The following is a 26605-nucleotide window of genomic DNA, read 5'->3' as shown; positions in this document are numbered from 1 at the left end:
AGGCTTAATGTTTTATTGGATTTTTTTTTTTGTTTGTAATATTTTTAATACTACAATGTAGTTTGAGGAGTCAAACTCTGGTCCGATAAGACATTTCATGTGATCCGCAGAATAAATTTGCTTAAAAGTAGATTAAAGAGTTTCTATGCGATTTGAAGTCAAGCGAAGCCAATGGACTACAGTGATAGTGTTTAGCCCGACGGGAGACCAGATTTCCCATGAGCACTCACTAAACGTTGCAAAAGTTGCCATGTCCCGGTTTGCAGCAGTTGGACGAATCTTCTGTTTCCAGACTTCCATTGTTGAATGAAGGATGGATACCGATGAGGTAATGAATCAGATTGTGGATAATGAAATATGATATTCATTATGACGGCTTTGTAAATAACATAACTTTAACTTTGTTTTTTGTACTGTAATCTGATCCAGCCTTACACCCCAGCTCGGGCTCTGAGGTCTGTGGATCAGAATCTACTGATGGTTCCTCGCACACGGTTTAGGACCAGAGGAGAGAAATCCTTCCAGGATGTTGCTCCTAAACTTTGGAACGATCTTCCTCTCTCTGTGTTTGATGATCTACTGACTCCTTCAAGAAACATCTTAAGACATTTGTATTTGTGCAGACAGCCAACTAGAATAACTTAAGCTGTTGTGGGCCACATTAAGCCACATTAAGCCACTTGTTGTATCACTGTGTATCAATGTTTCCATAGGTTTTCTTTGACTGTGTCAAGAAATTGAAGCATTTGTGACGAGAATTTGTTGCTAATTATGGTATCAACCTCCTCCGTTGACTGTGTGATGTCATCACGTCTCTGAGGAAGACATGATTGACAGAGTGACTCGACTCACATAACAAGACACAGGTCCGAGGATCCACCCGGGGAATCTCATTCAGGTGTCAGGAATGTAACTGTTTGGGAATGTCTGGTGTCTTGTACGTGTGAGTGAGTGAGCTTGTGTGTGCCAGCATGACTGTGCTTATGTTGGTGTGTGTGTGTTTAGGGGTGTGTGTGTGTGTGTGTGTGTGTGTGTGTGGCGGGGGTTGGCGGTGGATGATTGTGACATTACTGGCTGGTATTGATTCAGCTGGAGAAGGGAGCTGAGTGGACGTAGGAAGTGCCACCGGACACCGTAGCGTCCAGAGTGACGGACAAAAACAACTATTTCAAGACAAATTCTGAAGATGAAAAGGTTTTTGTGAGAAATTAGGATTTTTTTGAAGCATATCCGAGTTAGAGCTGATCCCTGCAAAAATAATATTTCTTAAATGTCCGTTTTGTACTTTATTCTTGTCCTTTTGTTTGTATAGCGTCTTTGTGTGTCCTAAAAAGTGCTCAATAAAAACCAAGTATTATTATATTTATTATTAGACTGTAAGTTTTATTTAAATATTTTATAATTATAATTTTTAAGACATTTGTTTTCCATTCATATCACTTGTCATTCAATTTTAAAAAGAACCAATTTTCATTTAAGATATAGAAATATTGCAAATAAAAAAAATAAAAAAGAACTAAAAAAAAAGGTCAACGAGCATTATTGTGTTCATTTACTTTTATGTATTAATGTTTGTACTTCAAAATCTGGGGACACACTTTATCTGTTTAACTGAGCTTAACTTAGTTTTAGTTAATGACTCAATTCCTGCTGGCAAGATAAACAATATTCTAATTTTAGCAATAGTTTCTAAATATTGACAGTCTTTTCGTTCCTTTAGCGCTTTTTTAAAATGAAGATGTCAATGGTTGACTTTAAATTGTAAATGTCAGTCTGTGATTAACCCTTTTTTGACGTCTCTGGGTCTAGGTGACCCAAAAACAAACGTGTGACCCAGAGACTGCACAAGGGTTAAGGATTAATAATGTGGTTCATTTCCATTCATAATTTATAATTAAGTTATAATTAGTGCTTTATTTCTTTTAAGCACATTCATTGTTATTGTGCTTTAGTGTTTCCGTTTGGTTAAATGATTTTTAGTGATGGTTGGTGTTCTTGTGCTTGAGTTGTCGGAGTAAAAACGACGGAGGGTCAAACCCTGAAGTGGACATGGATTGATCTGGTGAGTGGTGTAATATTTAATCGTTTTTAAATGTGTTCACTTACAGCAGTTTATGGAGACCTGATGAGTTGTAACTTCTAATAATTAAAACCAACTCAATCAATCGTTTAGTCAGCTAATTTGCAGCTGAACAAAGTGTTTACTTACTAGGAAGTCTGTTCGTGATATTGTCTTTTTATTCTTGGATTTAAATAACTTCTTTGTCCTCCTCTATCAAACTCCTTTGTCATCAGTTTTGCTTTTATTGGACGTCTCTGTATAAGATATCTGATATCGATAACCTATGATCCTTATCTAATCTCAAACAATGGCCTCTTTATAGGTCATAGTGTTTACATAAACATTCATCTACTTTTATTAAGTGTGATTTAGAAGAAAGAAAAAAAACATTAATAACTCTTGCTGGTGGAAACTAAAGTATTTATGATTATTTGTGACTCAAATACAGCAGAATGTTAAATGACTAGAACTGCATCTGTTTAAAACAATACATGACTTTATGATGACACTTTTTCCTACTGTATCAATATTTTCATCTGACACAGTGAATTAACATGAAATAAACTCTAGTTAATGGCTTTTTTTCAGCCATTTCTGGGTTGGATCAAACAATAACTGAATAAAAATCTCTCTTTCTATCAATGAAAATATTTTTAAAATATGATTGATTGAAAAATATAAACTGATTAACTAACGTTAAATGATACCCACCTTTAATATGTATTATTATTAACTTATTTTTCAACCTGGGCCGTGTTTGTGGATGTCATTCGTATTCGTATAAAACCTCAACAAATTCTCACCTACTTTTATTTTGACCTTCGAAATTAAAACGTTTCAACTATTCTATGTCTAGACCAGTAGTTTTTGCTTGAGATTGCCTTTTTATCATCATCACAGCAGAGTTGATCTTCTCTGAAATGGAAAAGACCCTCTGAAGACCCGCTCCTCCACGGCAGCTGTGCCGACATAAAAACATCTGAACCTTTCAGACTAAGTGGTTCCAGATGGAAGTGGAGATGAGCTGAAGTGATCGTTTCAGACGAGCATGACAGCGCCGCGTCCCCGACCGTTGTGCTCCTGTGAAGGAAGTGTGCGGTCGGTCGGAGAGACAATAGGAGAAAGAAAGAAAAAAAAAGCCCTTTGGGTAAAAAAACAGTTTGTTTACTCATCGCAAGAAGTCCTTGTCGCTCCAGAAAACCTTTAAATCTACAACATGTGAGGTTCTTTTCTCACACAAGTAAAATAGTGTTTTTCTTAATCAAACTTTTTTTTCTTCAAATTCAAGTCAGATTTCTGGGCCTGGAGTGAATTTTCCACACGCCTTGGACGGAGAGACAAAATAACTGCTCCTGAACTTCTCTTCCTTTTCTCTCCTGGACGTGTGTGTCATGATTCATGGGTTTTGGCCAGCAGCTAAAACCGTGCAGTTATAAGTGGAACATTCCACTCGCAGCAGCTGACAGCATTAGGATTATGCAACTGGATTGAATACCACAACACATCTGGGAGTCATGATAACACAAGACTTAAATGTTTGCTAATGAACCTGCACAAATCAAAGATGGACAGAAGCCGATGCACGTCTACAAGAGGACGTCGATCCACTGGGGAATGTTGTGGTCACGACAACAGGTGAAGAAGAGGATCAGCTACTCAATAACAGAGAGTAAAGCCAAACTTTGTTCGACAATTAAAAGCATTCGTGAAAAGCTGATCATAAAAAAAGCAAATACACAATTGTTTTCCTTCATCATTTAAGCAAAAATGATAATCAAAGCCATATTTGTGATTTATTATTTTTTCATACTTTTTGATTTTTAAGAACCCCAGGTTATAAAATAAAGTTGTTTTTTTTTTTGGTAAGAAAAGTCACAACAAATTTCAACTCAAAGAAAAGGAAAAGTTCCGAAAGGAAATGTCCTGCCCAAGTATGTACCTGAGAAGATCTGTGGTACTTAATGCCAAGAGCATATTCTCGAGGTGAAAGTTTTCACTAAGTCAGAAATGGTTTGTGTCTTTGAAAGGGAAATGTTTACGGGGTTTATATGCAACTCACTGTTAGAAAAGCACTCAGGGATTGTAGATCTCTGGCCAGTTATCGTTATACATTCATCATTTGTACTCAACAAAAAAATACAAAGTAACTGAAAACACAGGGCACACAGTGGCAGAGTGGTTAGCTCGGTCGCCTCACAGGAAGAAGGTTGCTGGCTCCCTTCCAGGCCGAGCCAACTTGTGACCTTTCTCTGTGGAGTTTGTATGTTCTCCCCATGTTGCGTAGGTTTACTCCGGGCACCCCGGTTTCCTCCCACAGTCCAAAAACATACAGAGATTGATTGAGAACTTGAGGATAATGTCCGTAGGTAGGTATGAATGTGTGTTTGAATGCTTGTGTGTCTTTGTGAGCCCTGAGACAGACTGGCATTCTGTCTAGGGTGTCTCCTGCCTCTCACCCAATGATACACAAGGGATAAAGCGGTAGACAATGAATGAATGAATGAATGAAAACACACCTTAAAGTCTAGTTTCCACCAATTTTACCATTTTCTGCTTTGCAGACTTTTAGATTTTGCTTGATGATTTCAAGAGGTGGTCACCTGACGTGGATTTCACTTCGCATGGATTTAGCCCATTAGTTGTGTTGCAGTGCAGAAGTCAGGTTGAATCACTGCTGACAGCTTTATTGGACAAATGTTAGAATTCATATTATGACAAGAACCAATTAGATACAATAAGAGAAACCAGTGACCATCATTACTTTAAGAAACCAATGAAAGACAGACCAGAAAACTTTTTACCTGTACTGTAAATTATTGGAGAAAGTGGTGCTAGCAATTACCATTAAATCATAAAAGTATTGGATTCCCTTGCACATCACACAGTAGTAAAGAAGAGTTGTCATGGCTCAGGAAGCAACTGACCGTGAAGTGAAATGAAAACTGTTGATTGGTCGATGGAACAACTAAAATGTGATCATCGGATCATTTTTAACAACTGATGGAAGCACTTCATATATTCACAACCTGCGGACAATAGGTTTAGAACCATTGCCTTTATGACATCATGTTCAGAAGTTTTGTGCCAACATTGTGTATCTGTGTTCAAACATCCCCTTTCCGCTGTTTCTTCTTTCTCTAGGTGATTTCTAATTCAAACGATTTTTATTTTTTAATTGAAATACCTATTTTGAAATGTGTAAGTGAAGTCAGACAAGGGTGGTTCCAGCATAAACATAGCACTGAGGTGAATTCATTGTAATTGTTTGATTGTTATGTTGCACAGTGTTTTTGTTATACTGTGGTAAAAGTAAGATTCATTAAGAAGTTTTGGTAAGGCGTTATAAACTCATGGGTAAAGTTGTCATTTAACCCTTGAACGACCTCCCTGGCTTCCATAAATACATTTGCTGTGGTGGAGGTCGTACCCCTTGACCGAGAGACAACACAAGGGATACCACAAACACATTTGTTTTTTGGGCTTCACGTTCATGTTGACCCTGAATAGGGATAAAGCATTTGAAGCCGAAATAAGTACCATAATATAACATCTATTTAGAATGCAGTGTTTATTCTTATCCGATTTCAGAAACGTACTTCTAGTGTAAAACTCAGTTAGAACCAGAAAAACAGAGTTAACAGTCATTTATCGCGATGTAATTTGTTCCACAATACAGTTACTGACTACACAGTTTCTTTGAGTAAAGTCAGTTTCAAATATATTGGTTTTATTTTAAAATAATAATAGATACTCTTAAAGTAAGTATGGTCAAACTAATAAGAGTATAAGCACCAAAATATCTTTAATTCTTAAACTGGACATTCTTATCCCTTCAGAACACTTCGAAGAAACAATCATTTGTAAGTAGCAAAACTTAAACTCATTGAAATAATATAATTAGGAAGAATTATTTCATGGTACTCGGGAGCCAAAACACAATATTTTTGGTATTTTATTAGTTTTCAATTAGTTTAACTAGTGTTATCGATACAGAAATATATCTTTTCACACTCTGATCTTAACTTCAGTACATAACCCCTCTCCCCATCATACCACCGAAGGAAACTGGACAATAAAGAAGTGGGACTTTTTGACTAAATTGTATGTTGTTAGCAACATCTCAAGTGCTGGTGTGTTTTAACCCACTATTACCCACTGAAGGGGACGATGCTGATTGGTGGATTTACTCACCCTCTCGTGCACTCCTGCTCTGTGACCCTATTATCAAAATATACAAGAATACTTTTAGCCACTCATGCACGAACTGTCAACTTTTTATTGGTTTTCAAATATTTCTGGTTTATAACAGATTTAATCTATAATCTGTCTGTGCACTATAATATGAGTAGTTAACTTGATACCAGCAGTTGATTAGAGGTTGAAAATATGTTTCTTCTTGACTTTGATCAACAGGATCTGATGTCTTCATTTATAGAAATGTGACATGAAAGTCTATCTTTAGAAAGTCTTCATTTGTCCTACATCAAAACACGTCTTTTTTTTTGTTACCCTTCAATCATCATTCTTTCACCTGCCATTCTTGCATCTCTCTAAAGGCTATTTACAAATAACCATTACTTACTTACTTACTCTCTTCACTAACACATGCAAAATTGTTTATTTATCAACTATATAAAATATTAAATTATATAAAAAAAACAATTTCCCTAAGGAGACCTCCTGAGTGATCAATAAAGTTTTACCTATATTCTCCGTGTGTGCTAAAGAAGTGATAGAGAATTCCATTAGCTTTCAATTGATGTGCATGTTGAGTACTGCATGTAGGTGGTTAGTGGGATAGTTAAAGTTATGTTTAAGTATATTATAGTATAATTGTATTATAATATGTAAATGTTCAAATATCTTCTGATATTTTTGGGTCAAAACCTTCCCACCAAGTAATTTTATGTGGTCCCCAAATGCTATAAATGTTGAGTCAGTTCAACGTTGACCAAAATAATTTCACCTAAGATGCTTGATGACACCATGACTATGACGTTCAACAGGCGGAAAGTGTTTGTGATCATTAAAAAAAGATTAAAGGTAAATAACAACGGGTGTTTGTGGTGGAAGTACAAAGTTTGTGAGTTAATCTGTCGTTTTTAGCCTCAAAAGGTACATTTGTATTTATTAGATCACATTTGTCAAACTCGTGGGCAGGGGGCTGCATCTGGTCTATCAATACATTTTATGTCAAAAGAACTATAGATGAATGTTGATGTAAATCTGACCTATACAGTTGTTAATAATAAAGATATGCTAAAGAACAGAGATAATAGTTGTCAACAATTGTACAGAGACTTACAGTTAAACTGAGTTTGAAAGAAAGGAATTTGAAGGGAATTCGATACTTACAGTTAGAAACAGTTCGGTAAAATATGTTAACCCATCGACCACAAGAGCTAAAAGATTTAGTTAACTTTTTGAGATCTGGCATGTGTAGGAACATGACACTAAGAGCCACTTTCTTCCGATTCCAACGTACATATTTTGAAATGGTTCCTCTTCCGCAGTGAAATCAACTCTCACCACCTGGTTCCACCAACAATTCCCTCCATAATGGGACTATTCACTGGCAGGAAATGAGCTCCATACGAACAGGCATGGAGACCCACAGTACAGTACCAGGCCTGCATAGACACACCAGTGTTGACCACATCATCGAGGAGACGTAATCAAACCAGATGTGTTTTTGTTTCTTTAAATCCTTCTTCCTGCAGTGTTGATCATTTTTGTTCCTTCATTAACGCAGTTATTTCATTAGAGATCATAATCTAGATGCTATAGTTGATTTGTACAATGAAATATCCAAAGGATGGAAGAGGTTAATAGACACCAATTAAATGAGGTTCAAGACCTTCAGCCTTCAAATCAGATTTCTACTGGACTTCAAATTCCACAGTTTTTGTTTCTGTTTTGACTGACCGATGAACATGATTTGGCCAATCACAGCAGTCCTGCGTGTTTCATAAACATGTCTGTTCAAGCCTGTTAAATTTACCAAAGTACACAAAATCTCAACATTGTCATGAGTCCATCAGACAAAGAAAGGCCGTCTCTGAGCAAGACTAGAACTATACATAAAACAAAAATTAAATGTTCCGACAGGGATTTAAAAAGTCCTTAATTTTTCACTACAATTCTTCTAAAAACATTTAAACATATTAAGCTTCTATTACCCTTGACACTTTTCTGAAGTATCCATTAACTTTTAGATATTTAACCTTGAAAAAAAAAGACTTTTTAATGTCGCCTGCAACAGTCTTAACACCTAGTTAGCATTTGCACATCAACAGTGTGTTCTATAAGCTAAATTAAAGCATCTGGAATAAAATCACTGTGTAAATAATGTTCAAGTGTGTGATACTGAAAACAACAAATATTTGTATTTGACCTTCAGGGAAATCGTCATCACTCACAAAGATGTTGCAGTCTCTTTGGGTTTGTATGTCCTGACATCTTGGTAGCAACAGGACGTAGAATACAGATTAACTTTGATTTGAATTCTGTTTCCTTCCTTCTATCCATTAGCAACCATTTAGTACCACTAGCTAGTGTCGAGGAAATTTAATAGAAGAGAATCATCTAAGCATCAGAAAAGCCGCTGAATTGGAATGCTGTGTTTGATCTTTAGGGAAATATACAAATACAAGGTCAGGACACTTTTTAATATTGTTTTTACATCGTGTTATTTTATTTTAGCTTTTATTATTGAAATATGCCACATAGGTTTTATTTCATGAATGTTCCCCTTTATTCTGATGCACAAAACAAAACACAAAGTAGCGAGAAAAACAATTGTGTATTTGTTGTGTTTCAACTAATGGCTTTTATAGAAATTCAGAGGATTTACTGTGTGTTGAAATTATAAGATAAAATAATAATAATGGCACTGTCTCAAACGATATAAGTGAAAAATAAAAATGTGTATTATACAAAAATACTTTTATTAGATAAGGTACCAACTGTATCAAGTTTACATATATATTTTTAAAAAAACCATCATAAACACCGTGACAGACTCAGATGTGTTAAATATATTGAAAGCACCGAGCAGGAAACTTGACAGCCACGCTGAAAGACAAACCCTCCCAAAATCCCCAAGCTGGACTGTGAGAGAGGTGGAGGCTCTGATCAGACTGATAGACTAACCAGACATAGCGAAGGAGAAATAGAAGAAATGCACTTAAGGAATGAAATGTCTGAGAAAAGAGCATCTGAAAGTCCCTTGCGTCTTTGTCAGTCTCCCTGAGAAAAAAACCTCTGTCATTTTTTCTTGGATTTTCTTCGTAAATAATCTGTAAATTAAACCTGTTATTTAATTGAGAGGATTGTCATAATAGTCATGCACCCACTTTGTTACTTTCACATTATTGGCATCCTTTTTCATTTTTTTCATATTTGGTCCTCATAGACGATGAACACTGTGACCCCTGAAAAAAATCTCTTCCAGAGATTTGGAATACTTCAAGTCCCCACCCCCGGCTTTGTCATGAGATTTCCACGGATGCTGCCACATTCTCGTGTCGTTTTTCCTTCTTCTTTTCTCTCTGAGCTGCTCGAGTGTTCCCTCTATATTGTTCAACTTAAATATATTTGAAGGTACTTATGCCTGGGCCCTGCTTCCCAACACTTCACATAACTTCTCACTGATTACTTAGCAAATGACACTCTGGTGATAAGTGTCGCTAATAGAAACAGTGAGGGTTGTGTGCGAGACCACCGTTGACTTCTGTCAATGTAATTGGATGCTGCTGTTTACTGTTGTGCTCGGAGCGAGACAGAGGTTTGTTTCTGAAGGACTCGTGCGAAAAGAAGCCGCACAAGGGCTTCTTATTCTTCTGCTTCGTCTTCTTGTTGCTGCTTGAATTTACATAGAAGTCAAAGTATTGACTCTTACTTTTAACTCTTACAAGTGAGATGAATCTGTTTGATAAAATATGTGATCTTAGGATAAAAAATGATTGCAGAATCGCTTTTTCAATTTGTGAATGTTAGTCTCTTATTTAGTTTGACGTCATGACTTCCAGACAGATAATATGTAGGTTTATTTTCAATACACCCAAATAAAAATCCATGCAGCAGAATACCAGACAGTGATGGAGGCTGTGGCCAGGGTTAAAGCACATCAGAAATGAATGCATTTCAATTTAATTTAATTTATTGAAGAGTCATTGCACTGGCATTTTTTTAAAATTTTTATTTAATGATGTCGGCATATTGTAATAACATTTTAAAACTCTTACTTTAGGAGGTAAAACGATGAATAACTGTTTAAATGTTTACAGAGTATATGAAATATGGTCTTAAAATCATTGTGAAAATACACTATTAATAATTTGGATCGTTCATAAAAATGGGAAAGCTTCATATTCTGTCTCTCAATCACAATTCAATAAAATGTGTCTCTGCTGACTCAAATACTGCATTTATTTAAGGTGATGTACGTTTTTTTTTTAGCTATTGTGGACCATGTATTGTGACTGAGGCCATAGGTTGAGGGCTACAATGGAAGTGTCTTTGTGTAGGAGACATATGACAAGGATAGTGAGTTTCTTCATGTCATTATTCAGGGTTCCACACGTGCAGAGGTGTAGAAATAAGGAGCAGAAATTGAGCTTAAATGTAACATTCAGAAGAAGAAAAGAAGTAGTGGTGGTGGTTAAGTTAAGACTTGAGTGCTCTCTGGATCTCTCGCTGACAATCTCACTCTGAAATCAATAAACCAGAGTTTGTTTGGTGGCTGACGTTTATTTAATTAAGCTGGAAACATGGTCTGCTGGTGGTTCCCAGCATTTTTCACGCTCCATCAATAAACAACACGTCCCACACAGCTTCAGTTCTCACTAGCCAAGTGTATCTCCCTCCAGAAGAGGCAAGAAAAAAAAAGCTTCATGCAAACCTTTTTTTTTACCTAAAGAAAGTGACTTTGTAAAAATGTCTTATTCTATACCAACCACATCGTTTTTATTGATGTCATCGTGCGTTTTTATGACAGGGCATTCTTTCAGTCTGTGATGTCGTCACTTTCGTCTCACATGACCCGAGTTAGCGCTCACCCTCCAGTGTGCACCTTTTCTTCATCATCACCCTTCTCATCCCGCCCCCTCGGTCCCGTTCCCATTCCTGCATTCCAACTTCCCACTTTCTCCACCTTCTGCTTCTTCTCTCTTTTCCTCGTCTGAACCCCTCCCTTCTCTTTCATTCTCCCCTCTTCTATCCCAAACTCGCTCTGATTATCTTTCCAGACTCAATTCCTGAACAGACGTATATTCACAGACTTTTTTATCGTTCTTTTGAAGCGGAGGTTCTTTAAAATGACTTGTGTGAACCAGCAGGGACTTAACTGGGTGTAATTTGTCACTGGTCTATCCATCAATGCAATTTATGACCTTGTCTGTTACTGATTATTAAATGTAACAATTTAAAGTCAATGTCTAGTCTTGGAGTTCAACAACCGACCTCATTTGTAATCCTGTGGAAATGTACACACTGAGGTTCAAACGCTGATAAATGAATCCAAATCTGAAGACAGTGAGGGATGGAGTGGTAACTAAAGGCAGCATGTGTGTGAAAGGAATCACTTCCTTTTAATGTACTGTGTGATGGACAGACAAGGAGACAGAGGACTCTCCCTGGACGATGATTCAATTTCAATTCAATTCAATTCAATTTTATTTAAAGTGTTTTATCATAACAAAGTTATCTCAAGACACTATACAGTTGAAATAAGACTACAGTTGATTAAGGAAAAATAGATCCCAGCAATTCAACAAAGAGCAAGAAACAAAACACTGTACAGTGAGCATGATGATGTCTGCTGATGATAGAGTGAATTGGAGAGGTGGAGGTTTTAGTGGAGACGACTGTCATTACTGACGCTATTTCTCAACTATTTGGAGACTTAGAAAGTTCTTTCTCTTTTGTTCTTGTTGTGTTCTGTTGTTTTTTCTTTCAGAAAATTAAATGCTTTTAAGTGCGCCTTATAGTCTGGAAATAATTGAGAAAAATCGAGATTTGTCGAGGAGGAAACAGGTGTATCAACCCAAGCATCTTATTTATTTATTAATTTATTTTGTTAATGAGCTGTTTTCTTCTCTTATAGTTGTTTGATTTGTTAAGATCTCTTTTTTTAACAATATTACTTTAGGTGGGTAATGTATTACTTATTAAACAATTTATTTTTCTTTGACCATGTGGTATATTTGTGACAGTTTTTCTCTTGGTAACATAACTTAACTGGTAACAGACACATTCTATTTATATTTGTAGTCATTTTTTATACAGACGTAAACACAGACGCTTTTCTTGCAAACACAAATGATTTTGATGGTTTTCAATGCGATGTCAATGATCATTGAAGTGTGTTTGATAAAGAATGGTGGGGATGGAGGTACAAGGTAAAACGAATGAGGTTCTTGGGTTAATTTTAAGAGGTCATAAAGACAGGTGTGAAAAGATGCTGGTTTAAGATTGAGTGGAATGTACAAAATGTTTTCCTCTGGTCCACTTTTGAAATATTTGGTAACACTCCGCTCATGTACAGCAGGCACTATAGCTATATCTATAAAGGTCACTTGAGTCAGCTGGGATCTCTCACGGTGCTTCAGGGGTCCTAAAGAGATTTTATTGGATTCACAATGATCTAATCTGTGTCCTGACTAAGCCTGATCGTTTTTACCTTATTTGTCCACATAGGCCAATAAAGAACGAAAGCTGTTGTCCGCTAACTAATCCCTTATTATTAGTGCTACAAGAGGCTAATTCTAGTAGTAAAGATATAAACTAAATTAGAGCTCTGTAGCTCTAACATTATGCATTTACAGCCTTTTTAAAAGTTGTAGTTTTAGTTTCATTTTTCGGAAATCTGTCGTGATCAGCCGGATAACAACGCTAGCCCCCTTTTAAGTCCATAAAAGCAAGAATAATATTTTTAAAACTACAGTACATGGCTTTCATCCTTTCCATTTAAAATGAATGTATGTAGGGAACGAGAATGTTTATGATTTAAACCCAATTATGAAATTCAACAATGGCAGCTTAAATCATCTCAGTTGTTGGTATTTGGATTAAATTTAATAAATATTATTTCTCTTGCGTAATGTTATTGTGCACATCTACTTAAGATCAACCCCTGAATGTTCAAGATATCTCACACAAGACAGTCGGTAGGCCATTTACCCGTGTGTCAATCATTTACTCTTGACATTGACTGTCTGACGTCACACTAGATACTAGTTTGGATTGTGTCTGAATCTTTTATATTCGGAGGACTGGACTAGCTTAGTCGATAAACTACCCACCAAAATGTAAAGTTTATGTTTGCCTTGTTTTTTTTCTTAAATCAGTCGCAGTGTCTTAAGGTATTTGGTCCTAATAAGTTTAAGTTTTTTTTTTCATGTCAGCACTTTAGTCTCGGGCATTTTTAATGCCACACATACGACACCTCGAGCACTAATGTTTGTTTTCTCATCCCTCTCAGGGCATCGATGGCTCCCCCGCCCTTTGACCTCTCGTGCCGTTGGAGGACACATCTGTCAATCCGACACAGGCTGGCTTTGAAGGAGTAATCTAAATCTTGCCACAGGTCCCTGTGGCAGGTCGCGGAACAAAGAAATGTCTTGTCTCAACTCACTCTGCCACAAAAAAAAAAGTGAATTCCTCACACAGGCATGTACGCTCACTATTCTTCGAGAGATATATTACCAAATCCTGGTGGTTCTTTTTTTTAACTACTCATCAGCGAGCACACAGTGTCTCTGTTTTAGCTTTTCACGCAACAATACTTCTCCTTTCCTGAGAAGAATAAAATTCAGACGACATGCTAAAAACAAGAGGGTCTGTATAAAATCCAGTGCTTCTGATTTAAGGCCTCCAGGGATAGAAAATGAGTAGCTGCGTCACCTTTGATCGCTGTGTTGAACTGGGTTTATGGAGCTGCTTCGACATCACAAAAGAAGAATGACTGTAGTTTTCAAGAAACACGGTCCGGTCAACAATGTGCCACAGTCTCTTTGTGTTTCTGTCCCACTTTCATTTTCATTATCAGAAGGAAAGTATTACCAAAGTCAGGTCTTCCTTTACCCTTGTGTTATCTCTGGGTCAAGATGACCCGGAGACCTGGAATCAAATGTGTTTGTGGTATTCCTTGTGTTGCCCCACAAACACTTTGCGTCACCTTGAGGCAGAGATAACAGAAGAGTTAAGATAGATGATCATGTGTGGAAATCTACAACGCAAGCATTATTCTGGCAATAAGGAGCGAGTCTTACTCTTACTCTCTTTAAAGTTCTACTCTGAGTCTCATTCAGATGACCTAATTATCTAATGTGTCATTTTCTCATAGAGAAGATGATTTTAACCGCCCCTTAACATACAAGATCCAATCACTGAGATGTAGTACATGTATTTAATTGAACATTGTATTATATAAAAGTCACTGTTACAAGTTATAACATAAAGTGTAACGGGGGCTGGTAGATTTCAGCACTAATGTCAACTAGCTAAAATAGTAATTACATAACATTGCAGATTATTTACTCAAGTAAAAATACAGTTATACAGTATTTGAGTTCTTTATGTAGTTTTCTACAACAGCTCATTATCAGCAAGAAAAAGGTTCTGGCGACAATAAACCTGGTTTGGCGACAAAGCAAAATCTGGGTGAATGTTAAACCTAAAATGAGGGTTATTATCATAAGCCCTGAATAATAGCCGAGAGGTTTAACCTCTCTAGAATGCACATAATTGCTCACTTTTTGCTCAAATCCTCCTTCTCTATACCATGATGTAAACATTACCTGTTAGCTTGAGTGAATAAATCCAAGCATAAACATTTGATATTTTATAATAACTTACCAAAAAACTGCTATAATCCATAAAAGAAACACAAACTACACAATGTATTCTCTGTCATAAGAGGAGCAGCAGCAGATCTACCATCAGTGCTGCACGCGCTGTTAACAACAGCTGCTTCAATATCCAATAAAGGGTTCAGAGGTCAAGACTTGCGGGTCAAAACCTGCTCAGGGGTGAGGACCCTACATAAATGATGAAACCAAACTGTCCAAGTCCTATTAATACATCTCTGGAGTTGTGGCGACTGCCTGAATGGCATCTCTGAAACCTGTTGCTCCCGTTACACTTGACAAGATTAGACAGCAACAAATAGATTTAATCATTTATCAATATATTTCAATAACTGGCTGTTAGCTTAATTACTGTTAATATAAGTCATAATACTAATCGTATTAATAATAGTATTTAATAGTATATGTTAAAATGTTTTTAAATGTATCGATGTATTTTTTAGAATTTCCCTTGAAAATATACCTTTTTTTTTCTTTTTTTAAAGTAAAATTACATACCAAAGAATCAAGATTTAAGTCTGTCACACAGGTCACATGTCTAATACAAAGGCACTGTTTCTTTACATGACATAATACGAGCCAAACTTTTGCAGGAGCCAGGGTATCAAGCAGGAAAGTTCCCTTATAATTTTAGATTATTTATCTGCACTTTGTGGTCCGTAAAGTTTTAATAACTGTAACACACAATTAATAGGAAGACTTTTAAATAAAGTTATTTTCTCAACTCTATTGTGAAGGAAATTTAAAACCTTGCTAGCTTAGTTAGTGGACAACAGTGCTAGCTTGTAAAAGGGAAATCAATCACCTCAGAACACTTATTATATTTAATTGTAAAATATTAAAAATATATATATATCATGCCGAATGGAGAACACTTGGCAAATCGTGGCAAATAAAATATATCCCTATTATTATATTATTATTGTATATTACATGTCAAATGGAGAGCATCTGGCACTTTTGGTGAGATGTAGATATTTCATTATTTATTTTTCAAGGTCACGTGTCTTACATACTGTGACTTTCTATTCTATTTCTATATATTTCATAAAATAATATTTCCTCTTAGAATAAATGGAACCCGTTTCCTAGAATGAATTTCCAAGTCGTTTTTCAGTTATTTTTTAGATCTCATAGTATAAACACACAAGTACATACATATATACAGTAAAATTAAGTATATTCATATTTATTAAGTTAATTTTAATTAATTAACAAATATATTGTTTAAAAATGTAAACGTATACAAAAAGGGTATCAGGGGTGCAAATAGCAAAATGCAATGATATATATTAATTTATTAATGCAAGTTATTTCCCTGTGTGGCCCAAATATCGGTGGAACATATAGTCTGTGTCTGTTCGAGGCATGAATGAGGGTCTCAAAGTTGTGTGGAAAGTTGTCAACTTTCAGGAGTTCAGCACGTGCGGGGAAAAAAAGTGGGCTGGGAATAATGGAACCTGGGATTCAGGCATGGGAGGGAAACGGGGCTCAGATTACACCCGGACAGGGGGTTGAAGTGGGCCGTCCTCATATTTGGGAATATACGAATATTCATTGAAGGCAACGGGGACATAAAACTACAGCGTCTGGCCTGAAGCGGTCGGTGCTGAGTTTTCTGCTGCAGGTCCGAGTCCTGCCGACGGATTCTTCCATCCATCGTTTTCTTTTTTTCCTTTTTTTCCAATTCAGCAAGGGTGAAGGTCGAATGGTTGGTTTTTTGTAACTTTGGGACAGAATCACTGAAAGAAGCCACTGCACACTTGTTTCTCCATCAAGGGCCGTGCATGTCTAATATTTAGACATGTTGGTGGCTTCACGGACTCTACTGCTCCTCGTAGCAACCCAAGTCTGTCTATTATCCGTTGTAAGATGTCAAGAGGAGGACGACCGTAAGTGACTTTCATTTTCTTTAAAAAAACAAAAAAAAACCTGCGGCAGATGTTGTCAATATGAAAAAGATGATCCAGAAACGCGTCTAGTTGCACCTGAAGCTCCGCGGAAGATTTTACGCACGATCATAAAACTTTTACGCACTGGATAAAGTTGTTTTCTTTTCGATTGTTTGTCGTGTTTGCGGATATAATTCGATGTCACAAATAAAGTGTTTCATCATTAGTAAAAAAGTAATATATTGCTATAGAATTTAATTTTAAAAAAGCTTCTCGAGGTGCGTATAAGTAAAGGCACCAGGCGTTTTCCTCTCTATCCATCAATGTACCTGCTGATGAAATACTTTATTATACTAAAATAAATCTTATGATCCGACACTGAGGGTGCATTTGTAAAATCCCCCCTATTTTTACATGCGCAGCCAAACACCTGTGGTGGCTCCAGGCCACTGCCTTTAAAACTGCAGATTCACTTAACAGAGATGATAAATGTGGGTGGGGATGGGCCAAAAAGTGAAAGGTGGTCAGGCTCAAGGGCCTTTGGTGGAAAGTGTTCACATTCCATTGCTTTCAGAGGGCATCCATGCAAACCCTGGCTTGTTGAGACAGAAGAAGGGTTCTAATAATTCGATCTGTTAAAAGTAAAAGCATAATAAATATACACCACTCAAAACCAGACCTGGAGGAGGATTATAATCTCAATATTCACACTCGAGTACTGGTTCGCCAGCAAATATTCGCCAGAAATAATAATTCCATGTGTTTCCATCTGCTCAGAAGATTACCCCAAAAAAAGCTGTGACAGTCAGCCCAGAGAGAGACAGAGAGCCAGAGAAAAGGTGACTGGAAAAAAAATAGGAGACAGAGGGTTTATTATTGAAACGTTGAGAAGGTGCGGTGTGCTCCTCATAAATCCAGCTCAACCCAGATTTTTTCAAGAGAAAAATAAAGATGGATTTTTTTTTTTTAAGTGAAAATTGGAAAAGCAGACAAGTGGCCATGCAAAAGAAGAAAGCCACTCTTGCTATTGCCAAGTTTCAGGTTACGAAGGCCTCTGGATATAATGCCTTCTTTTTTTCTGGCTTAACCAGTGGCAGCTTTTTTTTTTTAAAGATGCTGGAGGGGTACAAGCCTGGAGTTGCAGATATCTGAGAGTGTTAATGTGGAGGTATTTTCAGAAAAGACTAGGTTTACTTGATCTGTATTCATTTAAACTTATGTGACTGAAATATCTTATTTGAAAAAGCAGAGAGGTTGAGGCGTTTATGACCAAAAGTTTAGGTCAAGGTATGGCAGGTGTAGCTCTTCCAACAAACACTAACCCTAACCCTGTAAACAATCCAAGGTATGTATGCATTAAGAAGTGACCACCTTCTTGTCTCTCTGGCATCAGCTATGGCTTCCAAATAAGGGGGGAGGGCGCCGGGGGCAAATGTGTTTTTTCAAGGAAATGGTTGGTGAATTGCCCACTCTGTCGCTCTCCCAGAAAGACCTCATTCATGACTTCTGGGGTCTGGGAGGTTACATAGACTTAAAGCGTGTTCAAAGGTAAATATAGCTACTGTACTTGCCCCCACCCTGGAGCGTCAGTGGGTCCAATCACAACCCTTCTTTCAGCCCTCTTTGTTTACTCTTCACACACAAACAATTTAAGGAAAACAAACAGCATAATTGTTTAGTATATATGTTCTGACTTCACCAGACCCTCCATCATTCTTAATCAGCCGACAACGGTGATTATTTGCCTTTATCACCTGAATGCAAAGTCTGTCTCCTTTGCTGTAAATGAGGGTGTCTCCCACAATGTAAACTAGCACTATATTTAACTTGTCGGAGAATTTCGGCACATGGGCTCCAGCTCCTGGGAAGTAATTGGAGGTTTCCTGTGGATTCCTTGAAATAACACTGCCACCACGTGGCTCTTGCAGGACCTGCATGCTTTCCAATGATACCAAAATTAGGAATTTTTTTTTACAAATAAAGAAGAGTCAATAAAATCTAAGACAGTGGTTGGATTTACTTAAAAAATACATGTATATGTGAGTATAATACACAGTTTAACGAGGAGGCTTAAAATTAGACAATACTTTAGTTGAAAATAGCTTTAAATGTACCATTATTATTTTGTTTTAGCAGATGATTTCAGTTCATTCACCAACCTTTAAGCTTCTCTGGTCAACAAAAAAAATAAATACAATGTTTGCTCTAAATATGATCCTGAAAGCACTTTTAAACCTGCATATATATACAGTAAATAATGCCCTAAATGTAAAGTGACATACAAATACAGGCACCAAGTATTAGTCCGAAATTCATAATAAAAGTAAAATATCGTCCATGCATTGTGTATTTATATTTATTTGTCAACTTGAAATGCTTCAAGGTTTGAAGATGCTTTTAAGCAAATGTTTTTCTCAAGTGTATAATAACATGTTTTATCTTGATTTCTGATGCATCATCTCCTCTTTCTTTCTCTTCCGTGCTTGTATGTGGTTTTGACACACACAGAGGAAGACGTTTTTAGCTGTACACAGGATGGACAGCGCTATAGTGACAAGGATGTGTGGAAACCGGAGCCGTGTCGCATCTGCGTGTGCGACACCGGGACCGTCCTGTGTGATGAAATTGTCTGCGAGGAGCTAAAAGACTGTCCCAATCCTGAAATCGCATTTGGAGAGTGCTGCCCCATCTGCCCTGCTGTTTCATCACCAGCCATCGGTCGTAATTTATTTAAACTAAAATAAATTACTGAGCGAGATCATCGTGTTTATTCTGGAATGGAAGATGAAAATGACGATCAAAGACGCGTCTTCGATTTTGATCTTCTACCTCCAAAGCAAACACATGGTCCCTTCAGCAGCAGCTACACTTCTGGTCACGTTTCATCCAGAATGCTTCCTCTATTTTTCCACGACAGCCTCACCTTGGCCCCACCTTGTCTGAATACTCTCTCACATCCAGAGTATCATGACAACATGTGGGAGTCATTAAGGAAATACCTCAGTCGAGCAGACTTTACATTTCTCCTTCTTCTGCTCCCTGTGGATTTCTGGAGCAGCTCTGGTGGCATGAGAAAACAATGGCAGCCTGGTAAACAGAGCGGGCTAAATTAAAATCAATAGAGAAGCATCGTGGGTTGAAATCAGAAGTGTCATTGCTGGATGTGCATGTCTTTTGATGCTTGACAGGCTGTCGTAATCTGATACTTTTTCAAAAAAGTTAGCAACTGACATAAGTCATTTATTGATAAAGGTTTAAACAACCACTTCTTCACAGAGGTTTTTTGTCCAAAACGTGCTATTTTCTAACTGGTAGTGACATTATTATTGTTATTTTTATTTAGTTATTTTCATTTTTAGTATGAACAGTCAGTCTAAAAGGGGTCACCAACCTTATTGCAACTATGAGCCACTCTAAGGGCACCATGTGACCCGAAGTACCATAAGTTTGTTACAAGCTTCTGAAATAACCAATAAATAAGAGATTAAAACACAAGCATTTTAAGATGGTTATTGTGAGAATTTTTTTTTACAACAGGCCCATGGGTTACTTCTTTATTAACCCACAGACACCATGTTGGAGACCTCTGCTCTAGATCTTTTAAAAACATTGAGTAAAAACAAGAATCTTGGAGTTATTGAAACATAACCTTTAATGCTAATCTCTATCTATCTATCTATCTATCTATCTATCTATCTATCTATCTATCTATCTATCTATCTATCTATCTATCTATCTATCTATCTATCTATCTATCTATCTATCTATCTATCTATCCATCCATCCATCCATCCATCCATCCATCCATCCATCCATCCATCCATCCATCTATCCATCTATCCATCTATCTATCTATCTATCTATCTATCTATCTATCTATCTATCTATCTATCTATCTATCTATCTATCTATCTATCTATCTATCTATCTATCTATCCATCTATCCATCTATCCATCTATCCATCTATCTATCTATCTATCTATCTATCTATCTATCTATCTATCTATCTATCTATCTATCTATCTATCTATCTATCTATCTATCTATCCAAGCTAGCGAGTTAGCAATGCAGCTAGCGAGTTAGCTATGAAGCTAGCTATAAAGTCGTCGGTCTAACTATTCATTTTTTTTACGTTTATGTAAGGTAGATGTTAAACGCTGCAAACGTTTTTTTGCTGTTTGAGCTTTTTGCATTGTTCAAATGTAAACTTATATTTAGGTTATACTTATATTTAAACGTCTTATTTGGCAAAATCAATATCAACACTTTAGTATTTTGAAGTTTTGGTCATTTTTAAAGCAGCATCTAAACAAACCAGACAACTTTTCCACTTCACTACAAGCAAATGGCCCAATGGTCTCGGTTCTAATACTTTAATCTTTAGATTATTATTTTCGAGTATCATTAAAAAACAAATTGTGGAAGTAGGTATTGGAAAAGTTCAGCTTAGTTTTAAAACAATTATGTAGGACAATAGAGACTTTTATTTTCCTGCATAACCACATAGAGGCACTTTAAGTACCGTAATCACATTTATTCGGCCTTCCTGCTTGTCTTGTAGCTTTTAGGATTTTACAAAACAGCTGCTTTGTTCTTTTGCTTAAAGCCTTAACAGTAAGATGGTGATTCAGCAATCTAAATGGGAGCTTTGGGTTCGACGACTGTAATGTGTCAGCGGCCATTAAACTCATTTACTCCTGGAAATTAAACAGCTATTGTACAGATTGCATGGGCTTCTGGTGTTGGATTGTTGTTGCACTCCACTGAAATGTTTTTAACTGTTCTCCCCTCTCGACCATTACAGGAACACCTGGAGCTAAGGTGAGACACCGAAGTCTGTGATCATTATTGTGTGTGTGTGTGTGTGTGTCTACAATTGTATCAGTTCCAGACATGCATCAACAATAGCAGCCTGTAGTTAATGGATTTAGATCAGACGTTGATTTAAAAGACATGCGCCGGATGGTAACTTTGCATTTCCTGCCTGTGTTGTTCATCACTTTAAAGATAAGTGTCTCATTTGTGTTTTGCTTCCATGAACAGGGTCAGAAAGGTGAACCTGGAGATATTACTGATGTAAGTAAAAACTCATTTCAACATGAAGTGTCATAATGTACCAATAAGTTAAATGCTAGAAAATTATAAACACAAATGAAATAAGTAAAATGACTTCAATGATTCAGGGATGTTTGATCATGCAAACAATTAAATAAGCAGGAACTTCAACAACATGTCCACCATTAGTGAGTTTGAGAGTATTCCTGATTAAAATCCGTGAGCGCTGAAGCAATGTTAAACTAACTTAAATTTAAATTTGTCGGATTTATGTTGATGATCCTTGTATTGTATGCTGTGCCCTTTAAGTTTCTGGGGGGTTTGCCAGTTCTGAGAGGGTTAGCAGCAGCAGCCTGAAGACAGACAGTGATTTCAGAAGCAGAATCAGAAACTTTTATTTCCACTGTTGTAAACACAACATAGAATTCTGCTGTGTTGCCAGCTCACAGAATAAAATAACGAAATACGGTTACATAGAAAATAAGAAATAGAAAAAGAACCAAGCACCATACAATTCCTGGAATACTTCCAGAACTATTTAAATTACTTCACTAACAGACAAATCCCCTAAATTGAGTTTGAAAACATAACAACCTAAAAAGCGAGACCATTGGATATTGGAGAGAAGGACAGAGCTGCCACGCTCGCACCTGGAAATGTTTTGTGTGAGGAGCTGAAATGGCAGGAAATAAAAAAGGGAGCATTGTTTATTGTATGTCTCTTGTAATGCTGTGCCTGAAGTGATTAGCCCTTGAAAATGACTGCGGCGGCAAGATAATGTGGAAAGAAACCCTGTGAGTCTCGTTGGTTTGTTGATTTGAAAAATTCTTATTTTGTTTATCTCTTTTGTCCACTCAGGTTGTAGGACCAAGAGGACCACATGGACCAATGGTATGATCCTTGATTTATGGAAACGCTTGATTCTTCTTTTTTGCCATTCCTGACGTGCCCTTCGTCTCACCTGTAGGGCCCCCCAGGAGAGCAAGGACAACGAGGATCACGAGGAGAAAAGGGAGAGAGGGTCAGTCAAGAATGTTCTTATCAATTTGCACAGACACTACTTGTAAAATCCACACCTTGACAATTTGTTGAATTGAGGTGAGTGGTGGGGTTTTATGATAAGTCTCCACGTATGTTATTATCATTTAAAGTTGTGCGTTCCACTAGGTTGTTTAGACTAAATAAATCAGGCTGACTTGGAAGCATTTTTGACCATGCTTATGTCAAAGAGACACTAAATGTGTTTTGGCTTGCTTGGGTCAGCTCGTAGCACATTCTTATGTCACCTCACGGGTTATTTGTCGCTACATGTGAAGAGGTGGGTGCAAGGTACAGGAACTTTTGTCTAATAAATCACCACCATCGGCTCGAATTTGATAAATCCTGGCTTTATACCTTCAGTCACAGACGACTCCCCCATTATTGGTTTTCACTCCCAAATGCATGCTACAGGTGTAACCAGCTGTGAAATCTGTTGGAGTTCGGTTCAACTGAGTGCGAGACTTCTGTCAGCAGGGTTTGATAAATTCCCTCCACTAGTATCAACAGCCAAATGCCATACAATACTGTATTACACTTTAATATTACATGTTGGCTTCCTTATCAAAATACATTTATTTATATTTTATACCCAGCAGACCCTCAAGGATTGGATACTTATCATCATATATAGTTTTATTTTGCCTTATTATTCATCAACAACTGTGTATGAGAAGAATATTTCACCTTATTTATTTCACCTTTTAAGAAGGTCTCTTTTTTAATGCATTACAAACACGTTATTAAGACATTATAATGTGTTTATGAGGCTTTATAGACGATGGTATGACAGTTTATAATCATGTATGTCCACTTATAACAAGCTTCATAAGGTAGTACTAGTAGTGGACATTAAGAGCTTTGGATAAAGTGGGAACACTGTTTTGTAATTACAATGTCATTACAAATAACATTGTCTTCAACTGATTTGAAATAATCTTCTAAATGAAATATCAGGTTATTAGTAATGACAGGACAGTGTACTTACACTAAAGCTCTCAAGTTCAATGCTTATAATACTTCATAAAACATATCGAAAGTTGCTATACATGACTCACATTGATCCTTAAATAAAGTCTTATAAATACATTTTACGCTCTTTTAAATGTGTTTACTTTAACAGAAAGTATTCCTGAATACTTGTGTTTGGTTTTAGTGTTTGTCTCAGCACAAGTAAAGAAAAGACATGCTTTATATAACACTTTATGTACCAACTACAATAGAATTGAAGCAATCATTCTGCTATAAAGTATATATATATATATAAATATATTCTTGTAGCTGTAAAAATATAATTAGCAGAATTAACGAAAATTAAGTTTAACTTCGGACTACGGACTTAATTTTAAAAATACAACATCGATACGAGATTATCAGATCTCATAGTGTTACAAACAAATATCTAATGGCAGTCCTGTTTTATTTTCCAGGGAACATCTGGTCCCAGAGGCAGAGATGGCGAACCTGGCACCCCCGGGAACCCCGGACCCCCTGGACCCCCAGGACCTAATGGACCCCCTGGCCTCGGTGGAGTAAGTATTTGATGACATTGAGGGAGGACGAGATTGGAAAAAAAAAAAATTAGACTCAAAAAGCGAAGAGACAAAACGACTCCATTCTTCGGAGAGTAAGCTGATATTGGTGTGGGAGCTATTTTGGGGGGATAATACAAGAGAGCCTTTGTGAAGGGGAGACAGAAATGATAGCAGATGCCAGAAAAATCAACACTAGATCTTCTGTTAAATATAAAATAAAATATGCAGCAATTAACTACAAGCTTCCACGTTAAAACAGGTTAATGTTTTAAGTCCAAGCAAGCAAGGGTCTTTAGACTTTTAAAGCCTGTTTTCATTTGCATCAACATACTATACTATATTAGTATTCATGTGTGGTCGCTTTAAAATGAAAATGTCATGAATTGTATTCAGAATGATTTTTATTTCTAAATGATAAATGTTTATTATTTTTGAATTGTTCAATAAGAATATGGCGAATATATGAATGTCCAAAACCTCAGCATTTCAGTCGTATTCATTAAGTATGGAGCTGCTGAAAGGCTTGCAATGAAAATTGAAAAAAACATGTTTTTTTTCCAGAACTTTGCTGCTCAGATGGCTGGTGGTTTTGACGACAAAGCAGGAGGTGGTGCACAGATGGGAGTGATGCAAGGACCGATGGTGAGCAAGTCAACTGCAAATGAATCGAATCCCTTTCGTAAATTTACGTCGAAGTAAAGCTTAAAACTTTGTCAATCCCTCCTAGAAAAACAGTGGTAGATGAGTGTTGATCAACTCTATCATGATGAAACCAGGTTGAATTGGCACTTGCCTACTGTGAGCTCTGGAATACGCTGGGAGATATTTTTGTGGAGAAGCAGACGATGAGACACATATGCTCGTATCTCACAGTAATCTGTCCGGCATCTTCCACTGTAACCCAATTACTTGATACCGGGTCTTCTGCTCGAAGCGACATTTTCAGTGCCCCCCGTGGATGTTTTCATCGAGACACGGGGGAGTGGACTGATTAAATTATAACTTATAACACTTCGTCTCCCAACACACATACACCCGGACTCAAAAAGAGCTTTTCCTGAGAGGTTTATACAAACACGGGCACCCTTAAACACACACTCCTGAATATAGAGCTCTATTGACAGCTCTCTACCTCTGCCATGAAGCTGTTCCACGTCCAGTGAAAGGTGACTTTATCCACTTCTGAGGACCACTGTGTAGTCTTGAAAGGTTTTCTTTGGCTATGACTCCTGATATGTTGGGTATGTTGGGTTTTAATCTACAATCCTTGGATTCTCTAGAGTCTAAACCTGCAAATATATCAAGCGGCAACCATTGAAAAACCTGTTATGTCATTGGCAATGACTTAAAATATATTTATTCAATTAAAAATGTTGAAAGTGCCAATTATTACCAACTAAACTAGACCTAGCTGAGCTATTGAACTTAGATTTGATCAAGCATCGGTAAGTTGTGTTACCTTCATGACCATCCAAACATTACATAATTAACTACAGATCAGCACTTAAACTTCTATTACTTTTCCCATCAACATGCCCTTTAAAACTTCATTAGAATGAGTTTTAAGGTATTTTGCTAAAATATAAAGCAGTTTAAGGTCTGTCAATCAACAAAAAAGGTTAAATTTTGCAAAATAATTAAATACAAAATTGATATCTTTCTTAAATTAATGAAATTACCCAATTTCCTGAAGAAGATCTCAAGAGGGATTAATAAAGTCAATATATCTACCTAAATTTTAAACAAATTTGAGTAAACAGAGTGATTTCCAATTGTTGTTATTTATATTAATTTAGGGCTTTTATACCAGCATGCCATTATTCTGTTAACTTGTGTTGTCCCATTAATAACCATGAGAATATGTCATGTACTGAATACATAAACACTTTTATTAATACATACAGATATACAGTATTTAGTACTTAAGGATAGTATTTCTGACAACGTTTAGTTACTTTACTGGGTTGAATGCAGCAAGAGTAAATCTGAAAAACCTATTTACTGAGAGATCTTTTAAATACAATAAGAACACGGTTTTGGATCACATGAGACCCCCATTTTTACTGGGGGGTAAACACACAAATCCTTTTTCTTACACGCCTGCTGGTCTAACTATGTTGTGAGTCGTACAAAGGTGGTCAATGGGAGAAAG

At 36.7% G+C, this 26605-nt stretch overlaps 1 protein-coding gene across 2 annotated transcripts in view; it reads left to right on the top strand.

Annotated features, from left to right (window-relative positions):
* The first annotated feature begins 16408 nt into the window (after positions 1–16408).
* col2a1b (collagen, type II, alpha 1b) overlaps positions 16409–26605 on the top strand; it is a 33772-nt gene continuing 23575 nt past the window's right edge. Inside the window, exons 1-8 of one of the 2 annotated variants that reach the window (XM_087800041.1) lie at positions 16409–16823; positions 19332–19541; positions 21630–21646; positions 21869–21901; positions 22739–22771; positions 22848–22901; positions 24349–24450; positions 25015–25095. In XM_087800041.1, coding sequence (XP_087656167.1) covers positions 16736–16823; positions 19332–19541; positions 21630–21646; positions 21869–21901; positions 22739–22771; positions 22848–22901; positions 24349–24450; positions 25015–25095 — 618 coding nt within the window. In that variant the 5' untranslated portion in view covers positions 16409–16735. The remainder of the gene's footprint in view (positions 16824–19331; positions 19542–21629; positions 21647–21868; positions 21902–22738; positions 22772–22847; positions 22902–24348; positions 24451–25014; positions 25096–26605) is intronic. The other variant, XM_087800042.1, reaches the window with a different exon arrangement.

This window comes from Callionymus lyra, chromosome 10, assembly GCF_982586985.1.
Source record: "Callionymus lyra chromosome 10, fCalLyr1.hap1.1, whole genome shotgun sequence".
Taxonomy (NCBI): Eukaryota; Metazoa; Chordata; class Actinopteri; order Syngnathiformes; family Callionymidae; genus Callionymus; species Callionymus lyra.
This window is presented reverse-complemented; position numbering and strand designations above follow the sequence as displayed.